We start from the raw sequence: 23,920 nt of genomic DNA, 5'->3' as shown, positions 1-23,920 counted from the left end.
AGTTAAGAAAAGCTTTTAAAGGAGAGTTGGGATCGACTTAAGCCAGTATCCTGGCAGGTTCTGACTGTTCTCGCCAGTGACCGCCCGGCACATAATGCAAAGTTGGTGGAAGGTTCGTGGTTGACTAGGAATCTTGAGGTTTTTATTTATTTATTTGAAACCAGCTATTTTCTTCACTAGTTAAAAAAAAAAAAAAAAAAAGTATCAGATTCTGCCTTGGCTGGGGGCTCTCCCACATAAATCCTGACTGGCTGGTTCCATTTTTTCCAGCAGAGCTGAGTACCAGCTTTGGTTTGAAATCTCCGAAAGAGCCTGTCACCTTTTTTCAGGTCCCTGGCCAGGAAACTGTATCTGACCCCGACTGACATCTGAGGGGTTCCCACAGGCGTACACGAGAGACCCGAGGCAGGAGAGGGATTAGAGTAGGACCAGTGACGTGGAATTTCCAGACAGTGGAGGAGAACTCAAACACTGGGCAAGGGGGGTTTCATATGGCGTCCCTTTATTTTTCTTCCCGAAGCTGAGGTGAAGGTTGGCTCTGGGCTCTAGCCTGTTTGTTCTGAGAGGCGGCCACTTTAAACCAAGCAAGTCACCTCGAATCACGCGAGTCTCACTTCCTGAGACTCGGGAGGGGGGATGAGGCCGTCGGGCGGCAGAGTGACCGCGTGGCCACGCTTAACCGCAGCCTCATTTCTCGCCGGAACCCAGGTTTGGGAGCAGCAGCAACACCACGTCCTTCGGCACCCTCGCCAGTCAGAACGCCCCGACGTTCGGATCGCTGTCCCAACAGTCTTCTGCGTTCGGGGCCCAGAGCGCGGGATTCTCCGCCTTCGGGTCAGGCAGCGGAGGTAGGCAGCCAGACCTCTTCCCTCACCGTGGTCCCTCCTTTCGTCTCCTCAGTAAATGCCTGGACACCCCCGGCCCAAAAAAACAAGAATGAGTGGTTTTACCTGGTTGTTCAGTGTAGTATTTTAAAAGCCAAAAGTGCTTGAAAGACAAAATGTTCTTTTTAGGTTTTAATTAGATTTGTAACGCTGTGCTGTTTCTTACCAAGTAAAGAAATGGCTGACCTGATTTTTCTCTCAAGATTTGAGGACCCCCCAAAATAACCTTGATTTAAAAATCAGGTTCCACTAAACCTTGATTTAAAAATCAGACTCAAAAAATAAGATATAGAAAAAAATAAAAATAAGACGTAGAGACTTTACAAAATGTCTTTCATTTGTTTGACACTCCGCTTCTCCACATAGTACAGTGTGTGCATTCTGCTTTTATCCTTGCACCACACTTATTAGACACAGAAGTTAGGCATCGTTATTATTTTACAAATGACACAAAAACTCCAAGGAACCAGTTTGCCCAAAGGGCCAGACAGTGAGCAGCAGAGCCAGGCCTAGAACCCGCGTGTCTTGCTGCTCTGGCCTCAAGAAGAAGAGGAAGCAAGTGGATGGGAGAAGTAGAAAAAACATATTTTCCCGACGCAGTGGATCTGTGTGGCACGGTGCAGCAGTAAGAGGGTGCCTACCCAAGACCCTCTGCCAGTGCCCGCCAGGGAGGGGGGAAGAACCCTGAAATAAAAGACCACAGCACTTCCTGCCCGCCCGGACCTGCAGGCAGTGCAGGAGGAGGGAGACAAAGGGAGGGAAAGAATGCAGCCTAGAGACCACCTTTGTCTTCCAAGTGTGTGGTGGTGTTTTTGGGGGGTTTTTTGTTTGTTTTTTTCTTTTGGCTGCGTTGGGTCTTTGGGTCTTTGTTGCTGTGCGGGCTTTCTCTAGTTGCGACGAGCAGGGGCTACTCTTTGTTGCGGCGCAGGGGCTTCTCATTGCGGTGGCTTCTCTTGTTGCAGAGCACAGGCTCTAGGTGTGTGGGCTTCAGTAGTTGCAGCATGTGGGCTCAGTAGTTGTGGCTCATGGCTCTAGAGCGCAGGCTCAGTAGTTGTGGCGCACGGGCTTAGTTGCTCCGCGGCATGTGGGATCTCCCCGGACCAGGGCTCGAACCCGTGTCTCCTGCATTGTCAGGCAGATTCTTAGCCACTGCGCCACGGGAAGTCCCGTGTGTGTGTGTGTGTTTTAACTGCACCCTTTTCCTCTTTTTCAGGATTTAGCTTTGGATCATCTAGCTCGTAAGTATCTATCTTCAGTTATTTTGAGTCATTAATGAAGGATGAAAGAGTGTGTGGTATGTGAAAATACTAGTTTCTGCTCTGTTTGTACGTTCTGTGCCCATTTTTCCTGGTTTAAAAGCTTGTCCTGGCAGCATGGTGGTCTGGCAGCAGGCTTTGGGTTCTGTGGACTTGCTGATCTCGGGCATGTGGCAGGACGTGCCCGGCTTGGCCTCTCCTCAAGGGCTGAGCCTGAGAGAGGAGATTGTGCCTCCTGATGAGCAAAGTCTGGAAGGCAGGACTCGAGAGATGCTTTTGCTTATTTTGTGTTGGTGTCTCAGGAGCTTCCTGGGCTCCAAGCCGATTACCAAGTCTTATTTTTTTGATCCTCGCTCTATGCTTCTGTGTAGAACTGCATGACATTAAAAATTCAGGGTCCGGAACTTTGAACACAGGGAGTGGCACAAGCCCTGAAGCCCTTCCTCAGAGCAGGAGCTGATCTGCCTCTCCCGGCGCTTCCTTGCAGGTCTGTCCAGGGCTTTGGTGGCTGGAGAAGCTGAGTGGGTGTCGGTGTTCCTTTCCGTTCCTGTGACCAACTGCGTTCTCAGCTCCCCTTCACTGAGAAACCCTGGAGCAGTCCTTTGAACTGGACGTTCTCGTTGAAATACACACCCCGAAAGAAACAGCAGAAACCAAACTCCAGAGATGCCTGATTGCTTGTTTTGTTTTATATTTTGTGTTGGTTGTTCCCCCCCACACACGCTATTAAACTGTTCGGCCTGTTTCCATACAGAATGTATGTGGGCTTTTTCAGGTCACAGCCAAGGAGAGAGGTTTCCTCATTCCTCTGGGTCTGAGAAACCTGCACAGCCTGCCATCAGCCAGCAGCATGTGTCTTCAAAGACGGCTGCCAAAAGGATCCAGCATAGGTTACGGATAGGCAGGCGCTTCTCCCAGACAGTCTCCCCTGGTCTCCTCGGACTGGGGCCCTCCCCAGGGGGAAGAGGTTGAGTGCTGGCCAGCGCCTTTTTGAGGCCGTAACTCGGTGTCTTTTCTTCACGTCCTTTTTGCTATTGAGTATGAGGCCCCTCAAGGTGTCAACTTCGTGATTGAGTAGAGGGAAGGAAACTCACTTATGCAGGCATTAGCTGAGTTTCGGAAGAGGTATTAACACCTCAGCGTACAGGTAGCTGTGAGGCAGGCGTGGAAAACCTGCCAGGGGGTGCTGGTGACAGGTGTGCTGCCCTTGGAACACCTCTGCTCATCCTCTCAGTTTGGCTCTTGGGCTCTGTGTGTCCCACGGCTAATTTCTTGTACTCTGGCGGCGAGGTGGACAGTTGATTGAGAAACAGCTTTTATCTCCAGTAGGTGACGGTGACATTGGTGACCACTCCTTGCTCCTATCTATGAACCGCAGTGCACATAACCCTTGGGTAGACCCGGGAGTGAGAAGATGTTGCTACTGCCCGATGCCACCAGGCAAGTGTTGGCTAGGGTGGCCTAGAGGTCGTGACTTTGGTCTCATTAAAGTGCTTGTAATGCAGTGTTCTTAGGCCTGTGATGTCCTAGCCAGTTGCTGGCAAACAAGGACTGCCTTGCACCAAAGCGTAGGCATAAGAATTTGTTATCTTTCAGGCTCAGGATAGGACAGCGCTTTGGCTTGGGTCATCAGCAGGGGAGGGTTGGAAAGGGACAGTTATTTAGATTTTTATATATTGGAAAGTTGTATTTTGAAAGGTGTTAATAAAAGTTTTCCATGTGATTGAATTTGTCGCATTACAGCCAGTATGACCTGGCTGGTTCTATTGGCTTGTTGGGAGGGTAGACCCCGGGGAGGTACCCTGGGCCACAGCCTGCCCTGCCGGTCCTGGCTCTGCTAGGGGCTCTGTGTAAAGTACAAACTCAGAAGCCCCAGTCTGGCAGGTTCTGATTCAGTAGGACTGAAATTGGTACTGGACGCCCTCCGGCTGAAGGCAGTAGTTTCTTACACTCATCAGAAGAGGAGTCTCCTAAGTGCGGCACGTTGGGTTTCAGGAATCCCAGACCGGAATTGGGCCCCTGGGTGACTTATCCTGTTTTCTGTGCAGTTTATGAGAGGAGAGTGAGAGTCTGTTCGTATGTTCCATTAATCAGGGCGTCTGCCTCCTTCAAAGAGCTTGGACTTCAGTCATTTAACGGGTACCCTCTTTGGTTTTTGTGGAACTGAAGAGCCCGTCTCCACCTGTTCTCATGTGAGGCCCCCCCAGCCACAGAGCCAGTCCCCAGACGTCCACACGGGGCTCATTCCTCCCACGTGTGCTCTCCCTAGTTCGTACACAGGGCCATCTTGAGACAAAGGAATTCGAGCGTTGATGGGAACAGCTCGCGGTGGAGGGCCTTGCTTTAAGGGAGCAACGTGACTAAATGGCAGGAGCTGACCTGCCTCCGCGTGTCCTCCTCCTGACCGGCACCCAGACAGAGCCATCTCCTGCGCTTATGTTTCCCCCCAGAGGCTCTTTTTTATAAATAGAAGCTGGTTTGGCCTAAACCCTTGACCTCAAATTCTCTGTGTAATCCTCCATCGAGGTGGCATGTGACATCTCTCCCTAAGGCCGTATCAGCTGAGCTCGGCCAGATAACGCCCCGGCACTCACTGTGGGGCGCGGCGGCCACCAGGGAATGGATGGCTGGTGTGGGAGCCCCTCTGAGTTCCTTTTTTGGGGTCGATTTCGCTGGTGGGTGACAGGGGTCATCTCAGAGTGCAGCCAGCATGCGTCCCCTGAAACCCAAGCTCCCAGGATGCTGGGCAGGGAATGCACGGTGGCTCCAGCCTGCCCGGGGAGGAGACGGTGGGGCTGCGCCTTCCCCAAATAGGGGCAGACGGAGAGCAGCCGCGAGTGTGAGGGTCATGTCCCCGTGAGAAGGGACCGTGACCGCAGATGGGCCCGGGAGGGCGCCTGCTTAACCAAGCTGTGGCGCAGGAGGCCTCCACTTCAGTCTGAGATTCTGCCTCAGCAGAGCTGAGTTGGTCCCTTCAAGCTGTGTTTTCGATAAGCTTCACAGGTGAGTCCCACGCAGATGGTCCATGGTCCACATTTAGAGAAACCTGTTAATGGCAATAACTATAAATATCTTCTTCCTGTGGAGCGTCTGAAAGAGACCCGCACTCCCACGGCTGTGTTGATTTTGCCGTGAGTCCAGGGTAAGGGATCTTTCTGAAACTGTTGATGAGGGGCACTGAGTTTAAGTTTCAGCTGCATTTTGGGCACCTGCTCAAAAAGGAAACACAAAAGCACAGGTGGGCTGTCAGCGCCTTCCTGTTCGGCAGCTTCTGAACGCCGCCTCTGTGAGGTCTCCCCGATCAACGGGTGGGAGGAGGTCCCCTCCTTGACCTCATCCTGTCTCCCGACGCGACTCAGTCCCTGTCTCTTGGTCGCCACGTTGTGCTTCAGACAAAGTCCTGGAGGACGAGGGGCAGGTGTCCTGCACCCTCCTGAGCTTGGCTCTGTCACCCTTTCCTTTTCTCTTCAGTTCCCGCTCGGTTTCCTCACAGAGCGCCTGCCCAGTGCTCCCGGGCATCGGCCGGCTCTCCTGCTGCTTCTGGGTGTCACCTGCTGGGCGGAAAGCAGGGGCAGGTGTACCTCCCGGCCCTGGGCTTCCGGGATCAGTCTCTTCTTCCTCCTCCTACCCCGGTTCTCTGATTTGTCTGTTCCTTCATCACTCACAGGAGGAAAAAAAAGCAATTAGACTGAGATGGTTTTAGCCCCCAAACCTCCTCTGTCTTCAGAATGTTTCCTACGGAACGTTTGTATACTCAGCCAAAATAAGAATGGTCCCACGGTCAGATAAGTTGGGGAAAAGAATGAACAGAATGAAATGTAACACGTCTTTTTATCGGACTCTTTTGAGCCTTTAGTACGCAAATTTGCTTTGTAAATCAGTAAGATGCAATAGTCTGCCATTTCCCAAATACTTTTACCGTGGAACCTTTCTGCTGGAGCCAGCTTCCTTGAAACTCATCCTCGCTTCATCGTCGGTGTCGCTGGACAAAAGCATAGCTTATTTACTTCCTGCAGGTTGTGTTTCCAGTACACGTTCCTCTCTCTCGTATTCAGTGATAATAGTAGTGATAGTTCGTTGAATGATTACTGTCTGCATGTTTAACTTAACATCTTCCAGATGAGAGTGAGACCAAGAGAGTAAGCAGTTTGCTGAGTCCTAAGCCGGGCAGCGGTGGAGCCAGAAGGAACCGGGACAGTGCCTGCTGCCCTGCCCCGCACCGCACCCGCCTGCCCTCGGCTGGGCCCTGGCCGTCCACCGCTGGCTCTCGTGATCGTCCTCCCTCAAGGTGGTCGTTCATTCTAGAGGCAGTACCTGCCCAGTTGTGCCAGGGACACTGCCGAGCCCTCACATGCCTGTCGTGTCTACCCCCACGGAAAGGAGCTGACACTGGGTGTGGACCACGGTAAACGCGCTGCCCGTTGTGTAGTCGGTTGCCGCCGTTCTGCTGCTCCAACTTGTGCGTGATCACTCGACTGAACCAAAACCCCAGCGGGGCGGGACGGGGGCGGGGCTGAGTCTGTGGTGCCGGCGTTGGCGCACACCATGTACAGATGGGGGCTCGCGTCCGCTTCCGGAGGAGGAAGGCGATCAGACCCCGGATGAAGCAGCTGGCCCCACGCCCTCTGGCTGTCCAGGCCCCTCCTTCCTCCGCCGTTTCCTCCGGGCTCTGGCTTTGAGGCTTTCCAGAGTCCCACAGGCGGTCGGCCACAGACCCACCGAGGCGGCAGTTACTCCATTGTTCCGCCCCTCTCTGCTCATGAGTGGAGTCCCGTCCATTCCACAGCCCTGGCCAGAGATTCTCCACGTCGTTCGCGGCCCTAGCCCGCCAGCTGCAGAGAGTGAGTCAGTGTGGTGATGGGGGCGCGGGGCAGGCCCGGACCGCACGTCGCGGCAAGTCCAGCTCATCGCTCCTCCCGGCCTCCCTCCACCTCCGCTCCCGCTGGCCCAAGCGGGAATCAAAGAAGCCGCCATCTGGGGGCCGAAGATGATCCTGTTCGATTCTATCCTCAGTACAGAAGGGAATTCAGACCCAAAACAGGGAAGAAAGTGACTCAATCCAGCAAGTAGAGTTTATTGCTTAAGGTCATGTGTGTGTCTGGGCTCGAATCCCATCATAGCTGTGTGACTTAAGGCAAGTCACTTAACCTCTCTGAGCCCCAGTTTTATCATCTGTAAAAAGGGAGAATGATAATATATTTGTCTAGGTTTGTTGACGATTAAATGAGACATTATATATAAAGCTGGTGTTATTATTATTATCATCATCATTTATTAGAGTGAGAGCAGAAGGCTAAGTTCCCCATTCCTGACCCACTTCTCATTTACGGCACTCAGTATAATGGCAGTAATCAAAGAGCTAAAATGAGTCTGCTGCAAGATCTGAGTCGCTTGCTCTCTTAGCTGTTTATACTCCAAAACAAATGAGCTCAACTGTCCAGAGGTAAAATCTTGCTCAGAGCATTACAACTTAAAGATACACATGATGGCTCAGCTTGTGCAATAGATGTTCCCTGGATAAGAAAAGTATCCACAGTTAAACTCGTGGTGAACATTTTATTTTCATGTTTTCAGCCATGCAATAAAAATCAATTATTGAAAGTCACGGGAATTCCCTGATGGCACAGTGGTTAAGAATCCGCCTGCCAATGCAGGGGACATGGGTTCGAGCCCTGGTCCGGGAAGATCCCACATGCTGTGGAGCAACTAAGCCCATGTGCCACAACTACTGAGCCTGCGCTCTAGAGCCCGCAAGCCACAACTACTGAGCCCGTGTGCCACAACTACTGAAGCCCGTGTGCCTAGAGCCTGTGCTCCGCAACAAGAGAAGCCACTGCAATGAGAAGCCCGCGTACCGCAACAAAGAGTAGCCCCCGCTCGCCGCAACTAGAGAAAGCCTGTGCGCAGCAACGAAGACCCAACACAGCCAAAATTTAAAAATAAATAAATTTATTTTTTAAAAAAAGTCTCATCATGGGAATCTAGCTATAACGTGGGTCCCTGTGGTCTCTGAAGGACTAAGGGGTGGCAGGAACACGTGGTCCATTTGAGACTTTGGCTTGTCCACGGGTGCCTGTCGCTCAAAGGTACAAACCAGTGGGCCCTGCCTCCTCCCACTTTTGGCAGTTCACCCAGAGCTGTCCCTCATCGCTCTTGGGTGTCCCTAAATGCCCTCTCTGCACAATTTTCCCCAATGGAATGGCACCCATGAAGGTGAGATTTCACTTTCCAGTAGTCCATGTTAAAGTGAGGTCTCTCAAAATGCTCTGGGCCTGAAACTGGAACCTGCAAATACACAGAAATTAAAACCCTGCCTTTGAAGAAGCTTCTAGTCTGATTTTTACTGTACAGATGAGCCTTTTCGTGATGGTGTCCATCCACTGCCTCTTGGATATAAAATCAGAATGTACCTTGGGCTTCTCTCAAACTCATTTTTATTTCCAGTGGCTCATCTTACCTATAAAGGAGTATTTTGTGTCACAGTGATTGGATTGGGGTATCTGGAATGAGAAGGGGCCCCAGCTCTGCTCATCATTTAATGCTGATCAGGGCATCAGAGCAACTTGCCTGAGTAGATAGAGTTATTCTGTCCGAAAGTCAATTTAATTTCCAGTTGGATTCTTAATCAAAGATGTTTATTTTATCTTAAAGCTAAACTTCTATCAAGAACAAATAGAATAGTCAAAGTATACTTGACTTAGCTGCCTAGTAACAGGAAACAGGACCATGGGGACCTATGTTATGGTGATCCATTGCCATTTGTAAGTTTATTAATACTATCAAATAGTGAGTGACTCCTGTTTATTTCCTAGCACTAATACCAGATTGGAGAGGTAAGAGAGGCCAGAGGGCTAGAGAGGAAGACAAAATTTACACTGCTCATCCTTAAAGTAAAGCTCCTTCAATCTGTATCTTGGCTACTGACACCAGAGCTATGGACCAAGTGCCCAAACCTCTAGGCAACATCCTTTAGAAGGGTCTATGGATCTAAAATGGAAGTCTGTTCTTCAACACAGAACTCCTTAGGTTTCCTTCACATGCAAGGAAAATGACTTACTGAGTTAGAAAAGGTTACCCGTATTAGGTATTCACAGGTTGAAAGCATGGGGAAAGTCTACAGAGAACTCTAGTTCCCTGTTGAGATGTCTAGCTGTCGTGCAACTCTCCACTGCATGAGCGCCTGTCAAGAGGGTGGGAATTCTTGCAGTTTGGGGGAGGGCCAGATGTTTTTCAGCGAGCAGCGTTGCCTTGAATTGGTCATGGTTTTCAGTTGCTGCTTATGGATGAATTCATAAATTTTAGGGTTACTGTGGTTTTCCCTTTTGGTAGATCATTGTGTTCTTGTAAAATTGCTGCAGTAATAACCTTTAAAAAAAAAAATCAGTCCCTCTAATTCTTGGTTATTTCAGAGTTCTTTTCCTCCAGAAATTGTGGAAGTGCGTGACCCTGGCCTACAGATTCTTTTATTTCCAAGTAAGGTAACTTTGTTTCCAGCAAAATGAGTTAGTAGGTACCAGATTTACCTTCTTTCTGAAACAACTAAAATACCAGTCAGTTTTCAAAACAGTTTGACATCAAGCAGCAAACAACAATGACCCCTGGGATTCAAGAAACAAATGAGGTGAGCCCTACAATTGCCCTAGTTTCCTGCCTAGGGAACATTTCCAGGTCACAGCATTGGGAAGAAGCATCCAAGTAGAGCCCAGTGGTCTTTCTGAGTTCATACGGCAAAGTATCAGAGAGGACAGGGCTGCACAGAGAGAGCTCTGGACTCTGCAGAGGGACTGTCTCAGGTACGAAGTACTGATCAGCGCATGCATGTGAGGAAATCCCATGTCTGGAGAAAAAGCAACATGAAAGGATTAGAGGCAAAATCCTAAGAACTTTAGGGCATAAACTTAGGGCATAGGAACTTTTGGTTCCTATCAACCAAAGTGGAAAACCACATTCACTTAGCATTAGATAGAGTACTCAGAAGGGTTTTACTTCAGTAGTAGGGGAAAATCAGTCATAACAAGATGCCAGTCTTATCTAACAAAGCTTAGAAGCAAAGCCCAAATGAATAAGATTGTTTCCAAGTAAGATCCCAGAACTAAGCTCAAGAAACTTACAGGAATACAAAAGTACCCAGTACCCAACAAAATAAACTTCATAATTTCCAGCATCCAATCAAAAATTACCAAGTGTGCAAAAGGAGAAGTATCTGTAATGAGAAAAATGAATTGAAACTAATCCAGAAGTGACCCAGATGATAAAATTAGTGGCCGAGAATTTTTCAATCATTATTAAAACTGTATATGTTTAAAAAAAAAAAGACGAACATGTTAAATAGAGGCATGGAAGAGACCCAAATCAAACTAGAGATGAGAACTGTAATGTCTGAAATGAGAATATCCTGTATGGGATTAACACAATAGTATACACTTCAGAGGAAGATTAGTGAACTTGAAGACATAGCAATAGGAACGACCCAAAATGAACCACACAAAGAAGCCTGAGAAAAAATTGGAATAGAGCATCAGTAAACTGAAGAACAACTTCAGGCAGCCTGAGATGTGTGTAATGAGAGTCCCTGAAAAGGGAGGAGAGATGGGGGGGAAAATACGAAAGACATCAGAAATGGTAACTACATGAGTAAATATAAAAATTGGGAGGGGGGGTATTTTTCAAGTCTCTAAAAGATAACTATTTAAAGCGAAAATAATAACGTATTAAGGGTTTTATAACATGTAGGAAAAAATTTATGACAACAATAACAGAAAGGCTGGGAGAGAAGAAATGAAAATACACTGTTGTAGGGTTCATCAACTACCCCTGAAGCACTATGTTAGTTAAAGACAGATTATGGTAGGTTAAAGATGTATTGGTAAATCCTAAAGCAACCACCAAAATAGCACAACAAAGAGTTATAGCTCATAAACCAACAGAGGGGATAAAATGGAATCATTAAAACTAATCCAAAAGAAGGCAAAAAAAGAAGGAAAGTAACAAAAGGAAAACGAACAACAAGATAGTTGATGTAAACCCAGCCATATCAATAATCACATTCATTTTAACTTTTTATTTTATATTGGAGTATAGGTAATTAACAATGTTGTGTTTCAGGTGTACAGCAAAGTGATTCAGTTATACATACACATGTATCTATTCTTTTTCAAATACTTTTCCCATTTAGGTTGTTACATAATATTGAACAGAGTTCCCTGTGCTATACAGTAGGTGCTTGTTGGAAGAAACCAACTTTAAGTATAAGACACAAGTAGGTTAAAAAGAAAAAGAGGGACGAAGATATCATGCCAACATAGATTTTTCTGAAAAGCTGGAGTAGCTGTATTTATATCAGTTAAAGAAGATTTCAGGGCAAAGAATATTATCAGGGATAAACACGGTCATTTCATAATATGTCAGTTCATGAAGAGGACATGAGTCCTGAATGTTTCTGTACCTAATAACATCTTTAGGATACATAAAGCAAAACCATTAGAACTGCAAGGAGAAATAGATAAATCCACAATTCTAGTCAACGGGTTCAACAACACTCTCAGTAATTGATAGAACTAAACAGAAAATCAGTAAGTCTTCAGAAGAGTTGAACAACACTATCAACCAACTTGGACCTAATTGACATTTATAGAACACTCCACCCAACATCAGTAGAATATATGTTCTTCTCAAATGTACCAAGATAGACCATATTCCAAGTCATAAAACAAATCTCAGTCAATTCAAAAGGAATCAAATCATAGAAAATATGTTCTCTAGTGTATGAAATTAAATTAGAAATCAATAACAGAAAGATACCTGGAAAATCCCTAAATATTTGGAAGCTAAATAACACATTTTAAAATAACCCATTATTCAAAGAAGAAATTTAAAAGGAAATTAGAAAATGTTTATAACTGAATGAAAAATGAAAACACAACCAATCACAATTTGTGGTGCTAAGGAAGTACTTAGAGGGAAATTTATAATACTAAATGCCTATGTTTAAAAATGAAGAAAACTAGGAAACTAGAAAAAGAAAAGTAAATGAGACCCAAGATAGGCAGAAGACAGGAAGTAAGGATCAGAGCAAAAATGAATAAAATAGAAAACAAAACAGGACAAAAAGGAGAAAAATCAATGAAACCAAAAACTGGTTCTTTGAGAAAAATCAATTAAGTTGATAAGCCTCTAGCCAGACTGATCAAGAAAAAAATAAATAACAACAAATTACCAATGTCAAGAATGAGAAAGGTGACGTCACTACAGATTCTTCAGATATTAAGAAGACAGGTAATATTACAAATATCCTATGTCAATAAATTCAACTTAGATGAAATAGTCTTTGAAAAACAAATTATCAAAGCTCAGTCAAGAAGAAATAGATAATCTGAATAGCCTTACAGCTACTAAAGAGATTGAATTTATTATCCAGAATTTTTCCATAAAGAAAATTGCAGGTCCAAATGGCTTTCCTGGTGAGTTCCAGCAAATACTTAAAGAAGAAATAATGCCAGTTATATACAAACTCTTCCAAAAACATTGAAAAGAATGGAATGCATCCCAATTCGTTCTATGAGGCTAGCATTACTTTTATACCAAAACCCAACAAAGATATATAATATAAATGAAAATGACAAATATCACTCATTTAGATAGATGTAAAAATTTTTAACAAAGTTTAGGCATCAAATCCTAAATAATATTATATTAAAATATATAAAATATATTTTATATAATATATTTAAAAAGATAATGCATAATGACCAAGTGGGGTTTGTTCTAGCAATTAATGGTTAAACATTTGAAAACCAATCAATACAATTAACAGAGTCAAAAATAAAAACCATATGATCATCTCAATAGATACAGAAAAAGCATTTGATAAAATCCACTGTCCATCTCTGACAAAAATTCTCAGTGAAATAGAAATAAAAAGGAATTTCCTTGACCTGATAAAGGGCATCTAGGAAAAACCTACTTTTAATATCATGCTTAATGGAAAGAATGCTTTCACATCAGATTTGGAACAAGGCAAGAATATTCATTACCTCTTCTGTCCTACATTGTACAGGAAGTTCTAGCCAATGCACTAAGGCAAGAAAAAGAAATAATAGGGATCCAGATTAGAAAGGAAGAAGTTAAGCTTTGTTTGCAAATAACATGATCATCTATATAGAAAATTCTATAAAATCTATAAAACTACTAAAACCAGTAAGTGATTTTAGCAAGGTTGCAGGATATAAGGTCAATATAAAAAAAACCAATTGTATTTCCACATACTAGCAATGAATAATCAAAAATTGAAATTTAAAAAGCAAATACCATTTACAGTAACATCAAATACCTATAACTTAAGTATAAATCTGACAAGATGTACAAGACCTGTACACTGAAAACTATAAAATAATGCTGACTGAATTTAAAGAACACCCAAATAAAAGGAGAAATATATACTTATGAATAAGAAGACTCGATATTGTTAAGATGTCAGTTCTCTCCAAACCGATCTATAGATTCAGTGCAATCCCATGAAAATTCCAATAGGCTTTTGTGTGTGTGTGTGTAGCTGATTCTAAAATTCTTATGGAAATGAAAAGAACCTATAATAGCCAAAACAACATTAAAAAAGAAAAAGAGAACTTAAGCTATTTGACTTCTAAACTTACAAAGTTATGATATTTAAAACCATGCAATACTGGTGTCAAGATAAGCAAATAGATAAATTATACAGAATAGAAGATTCAGAAATAGATGCACACATATGATCAATTGATTTTTGACAAAGGTGAAAAGGCAATTCAGTGGAGGAAGGGTAGTCTTCAGCAAATGGTGCTGAACAATTGAGGGTATATAGAAATATAATTGATTTATATTAATTGACTGTGTGCTCTGTAACTGTGATAAATTTGCTTATTAATGTGTGTGTGTATGTGTAGATTTCTTTGGATTATCTGCACACAGAGACATTTCGTTTCACTGCGAATAGTTTTCTTTTTCCTTAACAATTCTTTACGCATTTTATTTTTCTTTCTATCTTGCTCTGTGCACAAGGTAGAACAGAAGTGGTAAGAGTGGCCATCCTTATCTTGTTTCTCCTACCTGCCCTCCAGGCAGCCACCGTGGTGTGCCATATTGCTGAGCCTTGGTGATGGAGAGTGTGGGGTGGGATGAAACTAGTACCCAAAGGGGTTTTCTGTAACACCCAGCTTTCTGGATTCTCAGGCTGGATTTTCAGGACCCCTGTCCAGCTAACAAAGAAGAGGTGCTTCTTCCTAGGGTGTCCATCTCCCTCAGACCCCCCAGGGAAGGAAGATGGATTGTGGGCAGGATTCAGGCCTTTCTGGGTTCCCTGACCATCAAACCCATCAATTCTGCCAACCCTACCACCATTTCCCACATCTGTAGTTCCTATAGGAGCATCAGCTTCTATAGGAGGAGTTGGCTACTCCTCCGTCACCATCAGAAGGTGAAGGAATGTGTCCACATGGCAGAATTACTGTGCCACACAGTGTGGAGCCATGTTTTAGGAGGACAGCTGAAGAAGCCTAGTCAGCCGCCCCTCATTTACCTTTACAGGAATTGTCAGGCTGTTTACAGGGCAATCCCTTCGCCTCGCAGGTAACAACATCCTAAGTGCTGCGTTAATCACTCAGTCCACCTTGCCAGCTGCCATACTTATTCTCTGAGACCCCGCCGTGCAGAGCTCCTAACTGATCAGAGGCACCAGAAGAAGTCCCAAAGGGAGCTCGTTTTCCATTGCTGACAGCCAGATCTGCAGGCAAAACCAAGTGATCGCTGAAAATCAGGGCCGATGCCCCTGCCACTAACCACAGCCTCTGGGTCCCCCTCCTGTCTCCACCACATCTTGTGATGGGCTTTATCCAGATTAAAAGAATCAGGGAAGCCCAAGGTTATACCTGTAAACACCTGCCCCTGAGGATATAAGAAAGGACCTTATCAAAGGTCACCCTGAAGTCCAGATTCACTATGGCATTTCGGAAAATGCTTCCTCATACTCTTACCTTCTTCATGCGTAGAGCTAATAATTTCATTTCATGGAGAACAGCCTTTTATAAATGAGTTTTCTAGATGAGAAAAATTTCTCTCTTTAAGCACTTTGTATCTTATTATTTTAACCAGTTGGAGGGAAATCTTCCAGAGTGGACCACACATGGACATCCTTGCACAGCTCTAGAATTTACCCATGTGTTGAAGACGCCGTGAGCAGCAGGGACGGGGCTGTAATTCTGGGAAACCTCGGGGTACTCAGGACCCATGGAAGACTGGGTCAGAGAGAAATGCCTTAAAAAGGAAAGAAATGCTGACACCTGCTACAACATGAATGAGCCTTGAGGACAGGATGCTAAGTGTAATAAAACAGACACAAAAAGAAAAAAGTGTATGATTCCACGCATGGGGCCCCTAGACTAGTCAGATTCATAGAGGCAGAGAGTACAGTGGTGGTTGCGAGTGGGACTGGGGAGAGGGGGATGGGAAGTTATGGGTTTTTGCTTTGTTTTTTTAATTTATTTTATTTATTTTGGCTGCGTTGGGTCTTTGTTGCTGCGCACAGCCTTTCTCTAGTTGCAGCGAGCAGGGGCTACTCTTCATCGCAGTGTACAAGCTTCTTGTTGCGGAGCACGGGCTCTAGGCACGCGGGCTCAGTACTTGTGGCTTGCGGGCTCTAGAGCACAGGCTCAGTAGTTGTGGCACATGGGCTTAGTTGCTCTGCAGCATGTGGGATCTTCCCGGACCAGGGCTTGAACCCGTGTCCCTTGCATTGGCAGGCAGATTCTTAACCACTGCACCACCAGGGAAGCCCCGGGAGTTGTAGAATGAGTATAGAGTTTCTGTTGCGCAAGATGAAAAAGTTCTGGAGATAGATGGCAATGATGGTTGCACAGCAATGTGGGTGTTGTGCAGTGTTAATGGCACAGAACTGTACTCCTAAAAAGTGGTTAAGGTGGTAAATTGTATGTTACCACAATAATAATAATAAACAATATACCATCCACATTCTCAGCTAAGGATGCCAACGACGTTCAGGGAGGGTAACCCACAAGCCAGGATGGCAGACGGTGGAGCCAGCAGTCTGACTCCACGGCCACACGCATCTGAGCTCAGGACAGTGGTAAACATTAACTGAGCCTTAAGCACCTGGTGGGCACAGGGCAAAGCCCAAAGACACAGGCTGGCATGGCTGCAGGGAGGCCTGGCTGCCCATCTCGGGGAGGCTGCCACGAGGAGGGGTGCTGGAGTGAAGTAAACACGCTGCATCCCAAAGAACACACGGTCCACCACTGGCTCTCTCCAGGACAGCCTTTATTCTGCCTCATGTACACCCCTGAGCGTGATTGGACAAATACTGGCCAAAGTGATCCTTGGTCCCTCAGCACATCCAGCACAGAGGAGCAGTACTGCTTGTATTGTATTTTACCTTCCATGTCTCAGCTGAAATTGGGGCAGAAAAGAAAACCATTTTAACGTCCGGGTTACAAGGTCAGTGTCAGCTAATGCCAGTTGGGCACCTGGCTACATGTGAGCACAGTAAGGCTGTGCTTACTGATCCCACTGAGTCCTTCCCCATGAAGAGAGCCCCTTAGCCCCATCTTGCAGATGAGGAAACTGAGGCTCGGGGGCTTACCCATATTAATAGCTCAAATGCCCTGAGCACTTACTATGTGTCAGGTACTGTTTCACATGCCTTGTATCCACTGACCTTTGAACACCCACCACAATCCTGGGGTAAGCTACCTTTTGCTTTTCCTTCATGCAATTTTAAAGTTTAATAATTTCAGAACCATAAATTCTACAAGCTTAATAAAAATTTGACTGTTTAAGTATTTACAGTTCTTCTACACTTACTTAGGTTTGTGTATTTTGAATGATAGATTTTTTTATTGAGGTATAGTTGATTTACAGTATTATATTGGTTTCAGATATACAACATAGTGATTCAAAATGTTTATAGATTTTACTCCATTTAAAGTTACTATGAAATTTTGGCTATATTCCCTGTGCTGTACAATATATCCTTGTAACTTATTTATTTTATACATAGTAGCCTGTACCTCTTAATCCCCTACCCCTGACCTGCCCCTTCCCTCTTCCCTCTCCCCACTGGTAACCACTAGTTTGTTCTCTATATCTCTCAATCTGTTTCTGTTTTGTTATATTCACCCATTTGTTTTATTTTTTAGATTCCGTATATAAGTGTTAACATACAGTATTTGTCTTTCTCTGACTTATTTCAGTAAGAATAAACATTTCAGATCCATCCATGTTGTTGCAAATGGCAAAAATTTTATTTTTTTATGGCTGAGTAGTATTCCATTGTGTGTGTGTGTATGTATGTATGTGTGTGTGTGTGTGTGTGTGTATATATATATATATATGTGTGTGTGTGTATGTATATATAACACCACATCTTTATACATTCGTCTATTGATGGACACTTAGGTTGCTTCCATATCTTGGCTACTGTACATAATGCTGCTATGAACATTGGAGTGCATGTGTTACTGAACCAAACTTGGGTCTCTTTGACTGTGTGCAGTAAAGCCAACCTGTTGACACTGGGTTGTGGTGAAGGAAATTGCAGCATTTATTGCAGACACCAAACAAGGAGTCCGGGCAGCTAATGCTCAAAAGATCTGAACTCACCAATGGCTTTCAGGGAAAGGTTTTTTAAAGACAGGGTGAAGGAGAGGGTTGCAAGGTGTGTGATCAGCTCGTGGACATTCTTGGGATTGGTTAGTGTTGAGTTAATAAGGAGTTAACATCATCAACCTTCTGATTCCAGCCAGTCTGGGGTCTGTGTGCTTGTGGGCACTATACTGTTAACTTCTTCCACCTGGTTGGGGTTTCAGTATCTGAAAAACAGCTCAAAGGATATAGCTCAGAATACTATGTAGCCCCTGAGAAGGAACTAAAAGTCCTTGACTTTGTTTAACAGCTAAACTTATTATTTTGTCTTATTTGTTTCATTTGTTTCTGCATTTTCTCACTTCTCTGATTAAACGTGTTATTTGAAATGTAGGGAAGGCCTGGGAGGCTAAAGTTTGTCTATAGACAAGAGGTAGGCAGGGTGGCGCAGTGGTTAAGAATCCATCTGCCAATGCAGGGGACACGGGTTCGAGCCCTGGCCCAGGAAGATCCCACATGCCGTGGAGCAACTAAGCCTGTGCACCACAACTACTGCCTGTGTTCTAGAGCCCACAAGCCACAATTACTGAAGCCCACTTGCCTAGAGCCCGTGCTCCTCAACAAGAGAAGCCACTGCAGTGAGAAGCCCGTGCACTGCAATGAAGAGTAGCCCCCACTCACCGCAATCAGAGAAAGCCCACGCGCAGCAACAAAGACCCAACGCAGCCAAAAATTAAAAAATAAATATATAAAATAAATAAATTTATTTTAAAAAAAAGAGGCAGGCAGAGGACATGGCGGGGGGTGGGGGTGGCAGGTGTCTGTCCCAGGAAGGCCCCATAGGGTTCTGCTTGGTTACACATGTATCTTTTTGAATTAGTGTTTTTGTTTTCTTTGGATATATACTCAGGAGTGGAATTGCTGGATCATATGGTAGTTCTATTTTCAGTTTTTTGAGGAACCTCTGTACTGTTTTCCATAATGGCTGCACCAATTTACATTCCTACCAACAGTGTACAAGGATCCCTGTTCTCCACATCCTTGGCAACACTTATTATTTGTGGTTTTTCTGGTGAGAGCCATTCTGACAGGTGTGAAGTGATATCTCATTGTGGTTCTGATTTGCCTTTCTCTGATGATTAGTGATGCTCAGCATCTTTCCTGTGCCTGTTGGCATCTGCATTTCCACTTTGGAAAAATGTCTGTTCAGTTGTCCTGCCCATTTTTTATTCAGGTGGTTTGTTTTTTTGAAAATGAGTTGTATGAGCTGTTTATATATGTTGGATATTAATCCCTTATCAGTCATATCATTTGCAAATATTTTCTCCCAGTCAGTAGGTTTTCTTTTCGTTTTGTCAGTGGTTTCAGAATTTCCTTCCTCTGCAATTTGTTTTTTCAATAGTTTGAGAAAATAAGTGTTAACTCTTCTCTAAATGTTTGGTAGAATTCACCTGTGAAGCCATCTGGTCCTGGACTTTGTGTTTATTGGGAGTTTTTTAAATTGCTGATTTAATTTCGTTACTGATAATTGGTCTGTTCACGTTTCATATTTTTTCCTGGTTCAGTCTTGAGAGATTGTACATTTCTAGAAATTTGTCCATGTCTTCTAGATTTTCCATTTTATTGGCATATAGGTGTTCATAGTAGTCTCTTATGATCCTTTGTATTCCCATGGTGTCAGCTGTAGCTTCTCCTTTTTCATTTCTGATTTTATTGATTTGGGCCCTCTCTTTTATTCTTGATCAGTCTGGCTAAAGGTTTATCAATTTTGTTTATCTTTTCAAAGAACCAGCTCTTAAGTTTCATTGATTTTTCTATTTTTTTGTCTCTATTTCATTTATTTCTGCTCCAATCTTTATGATTTCTTTCCTTCTACTAACTATGGGTTTTATTTGTTTGTTATTCCAGTTCATTCAGGTGTAAAGTTTGGTTGTTTATTTGAGATTTTTCTTGTTTCCTGAGGTAGACTTGTATCACTATAAACTTCTCTCTTAGAACTGCTTTTGCTGCATCCCATAGATTTTGGAACATTGTGTTTTCATTTTCATTTGTCTCCAGGTGTTTTTGTTTCTCCTTTCATTTCTTCAGTCATCCATTGGTTGTTTAGTAGCATGTTATTTAGCCTCCACATGTCTTTGTTTTGGGGGGTTTTGGGGGGCAGTTTTTTTCTTATACTTGATTTCTAGTCTTCTAGCATTATGGTCGGAAAAGATGCTTGATATGATTTCACTTTTCTTAAATTTACCAGGACTTGTTTTGTGGCCTAGCTTGTGATCTGTCCTGCAGAATGTTCCATGTGCACTTGAATGTGTATTCTGCTGCTTTTAGATGGAATGGTCTATATGTATCTATTACATCCATCCGGTCTAATGTGTCATTTAAGGCCAGTGTTTACTTATTGATTTTCTGTCTGGATGATCTGTCCGTTGGTTTAAGTGGGGAATTAACATCCCCTACTATTATTGTGTTGCTGTCAGTTTCTCCCTTTATGTCTGTTAATATTTACTTTATTTGGTGCTCCTTTTTTGGGTGCATATATGTTTACAATTTGTTATATCTTCTTGGGTTGATCCGTTGATCATTATGTAATGTCCTTCTTTGTCTCTTGTTACAGTCTTTGTTTTAAAGTCTATTCTGTCTGATATAAGTATTGCTACCCCAGCATTCTTTTGATTTCCATTTGCATGGGATACTGTTTTCTATCCCGTCACTTTCAGTCTGTGTGTGTCTTTAGATCTGAAGTGAGTCCTGGGGTTAGTGCTGGCTCACTAGTGGGCAGAACCAGGTTCTGAGGTGGGTGGTTGTAAGGTCAGAGTTCCTAGAGCTATTGTCACCCTGCTGGTGGAGGCGGGGGGGGGGGGTGGGCAATTCATGACACAGCTGGATTCAGGTTCTGGGGTGTCCCAAAGCTGGTGCTGGCTCACTGGTGAGTGGGGCTAGATCCCAGGGTGGCTTGCTGAAGAGTCCAAGGTATCTCACAGATGGTGTTGGCCTACTGGTGGGTGGGGCCCAGGCCTGCAGGGTCCCAGGCTGGTGCCAGCCTGCTGATGTGTTATCTGGGTCCTGACAAGGCAGACCACAGGGCTGCAGTGGTCCTGGGGCTGGTGACCACTGATAGTGGGTGGATTTGGGGCCCAGGAGATTTCAGGGCTAGTACCAGACTACTGGTGGGCAAAGTCTGGTCCTAGAGTCTCTGGCCGCAGGGCCCAGGGGCCCCAGAGCTTGTGTTGGCCCACTGGTGAGTGGGGTGAAATCCCAGGGCAACTGACTGAGGGGCCCAAGGTGTCTCAGAGCTGGTGGTGGCCTGCTGGTAGGGAGGGCCAAGGCTCAGTGGGTCCCAGAGCTGGTGCCAGCCTGCCAGTAGGTAGACTGGGTCCTGCTATGGCAGGTTGCAGGGCTGTAGTGGTCCTGGGACTGGGGTCCTCCCAGCAGTGGGCAGGCCAGGGCCCAGGGTTTCCTGAGTCTGATACTTGCCCACGTGTCTGTGAAGTTGGTCCTGTAGCTAGATCTGGCTCACTTATGGGCAGAGCCAGGGCCTAAGGGATTCCGGGACTGGTACCTGCCCACTGGTGTGTGGAGCTGGGTCCTGGAATCTCTGGCTGCAGGGCCCTAGGAATCCTAGGTCTAGTGCCCATCCGTTGGTGTGGGGGGCCGAGTCCTGGGCCTTCAGGTGAACAGGACCATGTCCAGGGACAGCAGCTGTAGTCTCAGGGGATCTTAAGGCAGCCTGCCCACTGGTGGGTGAGGCCGTGTTCCTGCCCAGCTAGCAGCTTGGCCTGAGGTGTCCCAGAACAGGCGCCGACAGGCTGGTGGGCAGGGGCAGGTCCTGGCACTAATAAGCTCGAGGGACGATTCCAAAATGGCCCTCGCCATCCACATGGTAGAAGGAGCTCCCAGAAGTGGTTGCTGCTGGCATCTGTGTCCCCAGGGGGAGCTCCAGTTGCCTCCTGCCTCTCTGGGAGGCTCTCCAGGGTTAGCAGGTGGGTCTGATCCAGGCTCCTTTCAAATTTCTGCTTCTGCTCTGGGTCTCAGAGTGTGTGAGATTTTGTGTGCGCCCTTTAAGAGTGGAGTTCCTATATTCCCCACAGTCCTCTGGGCCTCCTGAATGTAAGCCCTGCTGGCCTTCAAGGACAGATGTTCTGGGGGCTCATCTTCCCATTGCAGGACCCCAGAGCTGGGAGCCTGATGTGGGGCTCAGACCCCTCATTCCTTGAGGGGAACCTCTGCAATTGTAATTATTTTCTCGTTTGTGGGTCACCCACCCAGTGGTGTGTGTCTTTCCTATACTACGACTCTGCCTCCTCTGCCCGTCTCGTTGTGATTCCCGCTTTTATATCCTTTTTTTAAAATTTTTTTTACTTTTTAAAATTTTTGACCGCACCGTGCATCATGTGGGATCTTAGTTCCCCGACCAGGGATCGAACCCGGGACCCCTCCATTGGAAGGCAGAGACTTAACCACTGGACCACCAGGGAAGTCCCCCCACTTTATATGTTTAGTCATAGATCTTTTCTGCTAGATTCTGGTCTTTCTCTTGAATAGTTTTTCCGTAAATAGTTGAAATTCTGGTGTACCTGTGGTAGGAGGTGAGCTCAGGGTCCTCCTACGCCACCATCTTGGACCAGAACCTCATTAAGCAACCATGTTTATCCCCATTCTCCGTAACCGTATCCATATATCTTGCTCAAGGTCACATGGCCAGGGAGGGGTGGAGCAGGCCTGCAAACCCCGCTGAGGTTGCCGTGACCCTCTCCTGCCTGTGCAGCCGGCCGTGTCAGAGGGAGCAGGAGCTGCCATCTGGGGAGGCCTGAGAGCTCCCCTTGGCAGGCAGGGGCTCCTGCACGTGGCCTCCATCGTCCTCTCCTTCATGGAATCGTTTCTCAGTCATTCACAAGTGATGGGCACCACGCTTACCCCGGGCGTAACCCGGCACCCCCTTCCCTCGCTGCTCCTAAAATCACAGGAGCTCCTTCACCAGGCCTGGCTCTGCACCCAGCTGCTGTGTCTCCAGTTGGTCTGCAGCCCCCAGGGCGCTCTCCTAACTCAGAGCCTCTCCAGGCAGCCCTGCTTCCTCTCCCCGCGCTCACAAGGCCCAGACTCTCCAGTCCATTCTCCAAGTCTCCTCGAGAAGGCCTCTTCCCCGGGGAAGCCTTCCCCACCTCCCTTCGCAGCCCCTGCTGACTGTCAGCATCGCGCTAGTCCTTTGTAACATTTCATTTGTCTTCTCCTCGGGACTGTATGCTCCAGGCTGCTGCTTCTCAGGCACCCAGCAAAGTACCTCGTTCACGGGAGATGATCAAAAGTGCGTTTGTCAAAAAGGAGGTGCTGGTGCGTGCCGTGGCACGGTGAACCTGAAAACGTGCTCGGTGCGGAAGCCAGGCACAGGAGACCACCCGTCACGTGATTCCATCTGCATGAAATGTCCAGAAGAGGGACATCTATAGAGACAGAAAGTACATGAGTGGCTGCTTAGGTCTGGGTTGTTGGGGAGAGGGGCCGTGGGTGATAGCTAACAGGTACAGGGTTTCTTTTTGAGATGAAAATACCCCCAGATTGACTGGTGATGGCTACACAACTCTGTAAAGATACTAAAAACCGTAGAATTATACACTTTAAATGGGTGAATCATGTGGTATGTGAATCATATCTCACTAAAGCCGTGAAAAAAGTTTTTTTAACACACCTGTCTGGCTGACGGGCTGGCATTCGGTGTGTGTGTGTTGAGGATGCCCAGGGTCCTGAATAACCAAGTCCTGTCATCGGGATGTTGCCGTGACTTTTAGCCACATTGAAGGAGAGACGTCTCTGGTCTCTAATATAAACCAGGGTCCAGCGTGACTGTTTTCAGGCAGCCCCTCCTGCACATTCAATACCGAGCACCACACCCCTACGCTTGGCTGGGTCCCGACAGGGGAGGGAAGGCTCGGGGTGCGTGTCCCAGCTTGCAGATTGGGAAACAGGCATGGGAGGTCTGGCGACCAGCCCGACCTCACTCAGCAAGACAAGTGGCAGCCAGGAATAGCGCAGGGCTTCGAACTGCGTCCCACTTGCTGTAAACACCGAGCCGCGCCCCCCTTCACGTGTCTGATTTTAAAAGGGGCCATAACATAGGAGCCTGGTAGCAGCGGCCCCGAAACCGAAGTCGGGCTC

The 23,920-nt window shown here is 45.9% G+C and overlaps 1 protein-coding gene across 13 annotated transcripts in view; it reads left to right on the top strand.

Annotated features, from left to right (window-relative positions):
- The window catches only part of NUP214 (nucleoporin 214), a 134,591-nt gene that overhangs the window by 97,450 nt on the left and 13,221 nt on the right, over positions 1-23,920 (top strand). For 9 of the 13 annotated variants that reach the window (XR_010944796.1, XM_067742928.1, XM_067742927.1 and 6 more), the window contains 2 exons: positions 709-848; positions 2,098-2,122. Coding sequence is in view for 12 of the 13 variants with exons in the window: in XM_067742928.1 (XP_067599029.1) it covers positions 709-848; positions 2,098-2,122 (165 nt within the window). In the remaining variant the exon portion in view is untranslated. Of the gene's footprint in view, positions 1-708; positions 849-2,097; positions 2,123-2,627; positions 3,864-6,259; positions 10,449-23,920 lie in introns of those variants that run through there. The other 4 variants (XM_067742931.1, XM_067742933.1, XM_067742934.1 and 1 more) reach the window with 2 other exon arrangements.

Source organism: Pseudorca crassidens, chromosome 7, assembly GCF_039906515.1.
Source record: "Pseudorca crassidens isolate mPseCra1 chromosome 7, mPseCra1.hap1, whole genome shotgun sequence".
Lineage (NCBI taxonomy): Eukaryota > Metazoa > Chordata > Mammalia > Artiodactyla > Delphinidae > Pseudorca > Pseudorca crassidens.
The sequence above is the reverse complement of the archived record's forward strand: the minus strand, read 5'-3'. Positions and strand labels throughout refer to the sequence as shown.